We start from the raw sequence: 6,103 nt of genomic DNA, 5'->3' as shown, positions 1-6,103 counted from the left end.
AGTTTTTACTTAGAAATAATTTCAAACTGACAAGAAATTAAAAATAAAACAATGCAAAGAACATCTGTATGCCTTTTATCCCTACTGCATTATAAAAATTTTACTCCGTTTGCTTTTTCTGTATTCATGAGGCAGTATGAGCTGTCTCACGCATTCACACTCCTGCACTTTCTCCTCCCTGTCTTTCTCTCTTGCCTTCCTCCCACCCGCCCACTCCCTGCCACAGACATTTTTAAACAACCATTACCTCCAGTTGGAACCATCCTCATAGGTTTCTCCCTCGCCTTCTTCCTTTCTGTATTTGTATTACACCCTTTTTCCTCCAATGAGAGGCCTGGTCAACATTAAAATACTCACTCAACAACGGTAACAGAGTTATTCCTTCACTCAATCCCAGAGTCTATCTAAAGTACTTTCAAGATTTCTTCATCTATGTCACTACAATAAACAGGCCAACTTAGAAAAAATTTCAAAATCTATTTGCAATTCTTCCTTCCTGTCCCACACATGACCTTTCCAAAGTCTTGAGGGCATATAGTCAAATACCGTGTTCAGAAATTACTTGGATTATTTTTTTCACCCTCACTGTGGTGATGGTGTACGTTTAAAATAACAGTAGATTCATTTGTTTCAATTTGCTTTCATTTTTCATTATTATGCTGAGATGCCCTGACCAAGAAGAAGAGATGTCTTTCCATTGTTCAAATTTTGCTTTGTGTCTTTAAGGAATGACTTGTAGTTTTTCTTTATATAGATTTTGAATATTTCTTGTAAAATTCACTCCTGAATATTTTATTACTTTTTTGTTACTATTATAAATGAAGTTTCCTCCATATATTATATCTTCAAATGATGCTACTTTTGCATGTTAATTTTTTAGCATGTTATCTTGCTAAATTCTTTTATTTCATTAAATTTCGTTATTAATTCTATAGAGGTTTCTAGGTATACTATCATGTCATATGCAGAAAGAGGTATTTATTTCTTCTTTTCCTAGTTTTATCTCTTGAATTATATTCTCTGGTTAATAGCATTTGCTAGTATCATCAGAATAATGACAGATAGTTGTGGCAAAAGTGGAATTCCTGTTTTAATTCTGACCTGTAGTGGGAATGCCTCTTTTTGTTGTTTTTTTTTTCCTGTTAATTAAGATACTAGTTTTATGATTCAAGTTTATATATTTTATGGTATTAAGGAAATACCACTTATTCCTATTTTTTTCAAGATTTTTTTTATTAGGAAACAGTGTTTTTGTCAAGGACTTTTTTAGCATCTATGAAGATATGGTTTTTCTCTTTAGAATTATTAATATGTGGATATATTAATTGATTTTTCAACTACTGAACCATGTTTGAATTTCTGACATAAATGAGAAATTGGTCATAGTCTATTATTTTCTTAGTGTTTGGTAATATTTTATTTATTTTAGATTTGTATATCAATATTCGTAACTGATATTGACCTGTACTTATCTCTTTGTGCTTTTTCTATTAAGTTTAGATATCAATGTTGTATCTGCTTCTAAAAAAATAATTTGGAAGTTTTTGTTTACTGTAGTTTGAAACAAGTTACACAGTTGGGGATTATCTGATTTCTGAAGAGCCTTGGCTCTTTTTTTGTGGGGTGTACTTCCTTGGTAACTTTTTCTACTTCTTCTTTGGAAATTAGTCTTTTTAAGCTATATGTGTTTGTCTAAAAATTACCCAGGCTTTTAACTCTAGGTTTTCAGCTTTATTTGCATGGAAGTAACCAATGCAGTATCTTACAAACTTTTAAATTTCCTCTGTGTCAGTGGTTGTACCCTGTTGCCATTTCTTATTTGTATATATGTGCTTCTCCCTTTTGTTTGTTGATTACCTTAGCCTGTGGTTTGTTTACTTAGTTCATTGCTTCAAAGAACCAGCATTTTGATTTAATGATTTAATCTATTTTCTTTCTCTGCTTATTAATTTCTGTTTTTATTTATATTAGTTCCTTCCTTGTGCTATTTTTTCATTTACTTTGTTGATTTTTTCCCCCTAGGTTTTTGAGTTAGAAATTTAATTCATTTATTACCATTCTTTAGCTTTTATCAATGTAGATATTCAGGGTTATGAATTTTTCTATGATTACTGCTTTAAATATATCCCATAGATTCTGATATATAGTGTTTTTGTGATCATTATTTTTAAGAATTTCTTTAATCTTTGTTTGTATTTTCATTTTTACCCAAGATGTATTTGATAGAAAATCTTTTAATTTTCAGTGAGAAGAGTTTTTTGTTTGATTTGGTTTCATTTTTAATTCTCAGTGTTATTGTGTATATTATTTGTAATATTTCTATTTTATGGAAACTACTGATGTTTTCTTTATACTTTACTACATGTTCAAGTTTTGTGAACAGTCCATGTACACTTGAGAAGATATATTCTTTCTTACCAGAGTATAGTGTAATATATCCAGAAGATTTACCTTTTTAATTCTACTTTGTTCTTTTATAATGTCATTTAATTTTTGTTCACTTGCCTTGTTTTACTAAGAATGGCATTTTAAAATTTCCTATTATTGGTATGTTTTTATTTCTTCTTATATCTCCTATAAATTTTGTTTTATATAGGTGGTTTGCTGTTTTATCTGTTGCATAGATATTCTGAATTGTCATATCTTCACTGTGAATGTGGCTTTTACAAAGTGTTATTTTCTGATGCACTTAATTTTTTTGGAAGGAGGAAGGACTTGACGTCTACTTTGTCTGGTATTAGAGTTACAACTCCTATTTCCTTATTGGGTCCACTTGCCTGGTAAATCTTTGTCCATCTCTTTTTTTGAATCTCTGCATTTTAAATTTCTCTCTTTAGATAGTATGGATTTGAGTTTGACTTTATGAACCGTTTTGAAATTCTTTCTTTTTTTAATAGGTGAGTTAAGCTCCTTAACATTATTGATATAACTGTTAAATTTGGTCTCAACTCTGTCATATTATGTTATGATAACTGTTTACTATGTGATATTTGCTCTAATTCTCTCTCTATTTGGTTATCCTTCTTTGCTTGTAACCATTTCTTTTGATATTCAGGAAGTTTTGGATCTTATTATAACGGTTACCTTTCTATTAATACTTTTAATAGTGTCCTTAAAGTATCCCTTTTAAAATTTTTAAGCTTTTGCTGTTCGTTTTAAATGGTACCTTTTGACTACCATCTAATATCTAGACATGGGCTTCCCTGGTGGCTCAGCAGTAAAGAATCCACCTGTGAATGCAGGAGACGCAGGTTCAATCCTGCTTGGGTCGGAAAGATCCCCTGGAGAAGGAAATGGCAGTGCACTCCAGTAGTCTCGTCTGGGAAAATCTCATGAATAGAGGAGCCTGACAGGTTACAATCCATGGGGGTCAAAAGAGTTGAACACAACTTAGCAACTGAACAGCATCATCTAGACAACAGTTAATGTGCTTAATTTACTTTCCCAACAGCTGGTCTGTTTCCTTTTCCTTTAGTGTTGTCTTTTCAGGTTGCCATATAAATGGAATCATGTGGTATATAGTCTGCAGTGGCTGACTTTTACCCAGCCACTGGGTAAAATATTAGATTTATATATTAGAGATGTATCCAGGTTGTATATATCAGATATTACTGGATATTGCTTTTAACTGCTGAATAGTATTCCATTGTGTGGCTGTAACAGTTTTGTTTTGCTCTGTTTTACTCTTTATTTTGAAATGATTAGTCTCACAGGCAGATGCAAAAGTAGTATAGAGGGTCCCACATATCCTCCACCAGCTTCCCCAGTGGCCATGTCTTACAAACCACAGAATTGGCACTGGTATAGCTAACTAGCTGATACACATTATTCAGTTTTTGCTAGTGTGTGTGCAGTTTTGGGGTTTTTTTTACATACCACACATAGAACAACACTGCAGTCAAGGTTCTGAATTGTCCCATCAGCCCCAAGGAGCTCATTCCTTCACGATACCCTTTCATGGGGACATCCTCCCATCCTCCTCCCTATCCCCGAGCAAACTCTACTTTCTTCTCTGTCTCTGTAATACTGTCTTTTTGAGAGTGTTGTGTAAATGGAATCACACACAGGATGTAATTTTGTGAGAGTGACTCTTCTCTCTTAGCACAATGTCCGTGAGATCCATCCAGGTATATAAAGTCAGTAGTTCCTTCCTTTTTATTGTTGAGTCCATATTATTGCATGATATAGATGGTTCACAGCTTCTGGAAACTGGGTGATAAAATACATCATATCTGACTTCCTTCACAGAAGCTGAGGGGAGAAAAATCCCAAGTATTGCCAAAGTAACACTAGAATACATTTTTTTAATACATCATAAAATCGTTGAGTTAAAATATTAATCTACATAATTTTTTCTCTCTTATAGGAATCTTTGCTATCGAGATTTCTGACACGTGGAAAGATTCTTCACATCCTTGGGAGAGGTCAAAGTTTCAAACTGATTTTTTTTGCTATATGATTGCATTTATCTTTTGAATGCTTGACAATGTTAAATGAATTTATTAACGTCGTGCCTCTGAATCTCTGTTTTCATGTGCCGTGCCATATCGCAGTGATCTGAGATGACTTATAAACACAAAAATGTATATGGCCCTTTCTATCCATACAGTAATAGTGAGTGTAAAATCTGCTTACTTCACTATTGACGACTGTTGTGTTAACTATCCGGAGTAAATAAAGAAGCTTATAAAAAGAGGGCAAAGTGTTTTAACAAAACTGATTTTTTTTCCTTTGTGATTTATGCTTTCATGGCTGGACAAATTGTGCCAAAAGAGGCGCAGTTTAGCACTCCTGGCCTGGGACCCCATATTCCAGTTTGGAGCCAACCTGACACGAATTCCAGGCCATACTCTGACCCCAAAGCGGGATAGTAGGCGTGTGTCAGGGTTTTTAAATCCTTAGTGTTGTACCATTAATTAGCATACATTTTCTACAATTGTTTACCCCTACTATTTTTAGAAAGGTAGGTAATACTATATCTGTCAAGAATGTAAGATTATTTTTTAAAAATCTGTATTTTTCATACGTTTTCCTTTAAAATATTAAAATACTGCAATCAACTTAATTGCCATTTTATTTATTTATTTTTGCCTGTGGCAGCTGTCTATAATGTAGTGTAACAAGTTTAGTGATATTTCCTTATTTCCCTCAAAGTCTCCGAAATCTCTTACCTTTTCTGTCCCTAGACTTCGATTTCATGTTGATACTACAGTCTGAACAGTATTGTATTTTACTAATACAAGTTATTTGTACTCCTGCCATTTTAATAAAAAAAAAAGTCCTGTCATTAATAGTATTCATCCGTGTAGACAGTTTCTCATTCTATATAGTCACTACTCATTAGGACTGCAGTAAGGCAGGACAGTGCCCTGGTTTAGGTTTTGTTTATTTGTTAGCACTCTGTTTCACCGTAAATTCATGCTGTATACTCACTTTACTTTGATTTTTAAAAACCTTGAGTTTTACTCCTCTGCTTCAAGACAGTCATTATAGATTGGTTTTAAAAATTGAATAATTAAAAAGTTGTCCTTTTATAAATGTTGTGTAGAATAATATGCAAAAAGTTGTTCTTGCTAGTATTAAATAATATACCAGTGACTATGCAAAATTAACCTTTGCTAGGTAGCACAGCACTAGGTCATCACAGCAGTCGTTTTAGTCTCTCCACCTCCTAAAAGAGCTGACAAGGAGCTGAGTGTCCATCTGTTGTGTGCACTTAACACAGATGCTATGTGGAGAGGGCAGTGTGAGGGATGGGGGCCTGACAGAAAAAGGAAGACGTTTCCATGCTTGATGAAAAGTATACTGTACTTGACTTGTGCCATCAATTGCAGAATACTTAAAAGGAAAATTACACGGTGAATATAACGGGGCCAATGTTATCCAAAGGTAGGAAAACATTAACTGTCTTCTGTGTTAAAATTCAAAGGAAAGATTATTTCTTACGGTAATATTTAAAAACATTCAAAAATACAATGTTAAAAAAAAGAAAAAAAAAAAAAGAAGAAGAAGAAAAATAAAGAGAGAAAACAAACAACGCATATATATGGAATTTAGAAAGATGGTAACAATAACCCGGTGTACGAGACAGCAAAAGAGACAC

General features: G+C 33.2%; 1 protein-coding gene across 5 annotated transcripts in view; it reads left to right on the top strand.

Annotated features, from left to right (window-relative positions):
* Positions 1-4,697, top strand: part of TSGA10 (testis specific, 10) — a 93,602-nt gene extending 88,905 nt beyond the window's left edge. For 3 of the 5 annotated variants that reach the window (XM_010829622.1, XM_010829620.1, XM_010829623.1), the window contains one exon: positions 2,597-2,753. In XM_010829622.1, coding sequence (XP_010827924.1) covers positions 2,597-2,624 — 28 coding nt within the window. In that variant the 3' untranslated portion in view covers positions 2,625-2,753. Of the gene's footprint in view, positions 1-2,596; positions 2,755-4,366 lie in introns of those variants that run through there. The other 2 variants (XM_010829621.1, XM_010829624.1) reach the window with 2 other exon arrangements.
* The last annotated feature ends 1,406 nt before the right edge of the window (positions 4,698-6,103 follow it).

The sequence above is a fragment of the Bison bison genome, unplaced genomic scaffold, assembly GCF_000754665.1.
Source record: "Bison bison bison isolate TAMUID 2011002044 unplaced genomic scaffold, Bison_UMD1.0 scf7180017864508, whole genome shotgun sequence".
In the NCBI taxonomy this organism is placed as follows: Eukaryota; Metazoa; Chordata; class Mammalia; order Artiodactyla; family Bovidae; genus Bison; species Bison bison.
Note: the sequence above shows the minus strand (reverse complement) of the source record. Positions and strands in the feature narration are given on the sequence as shown.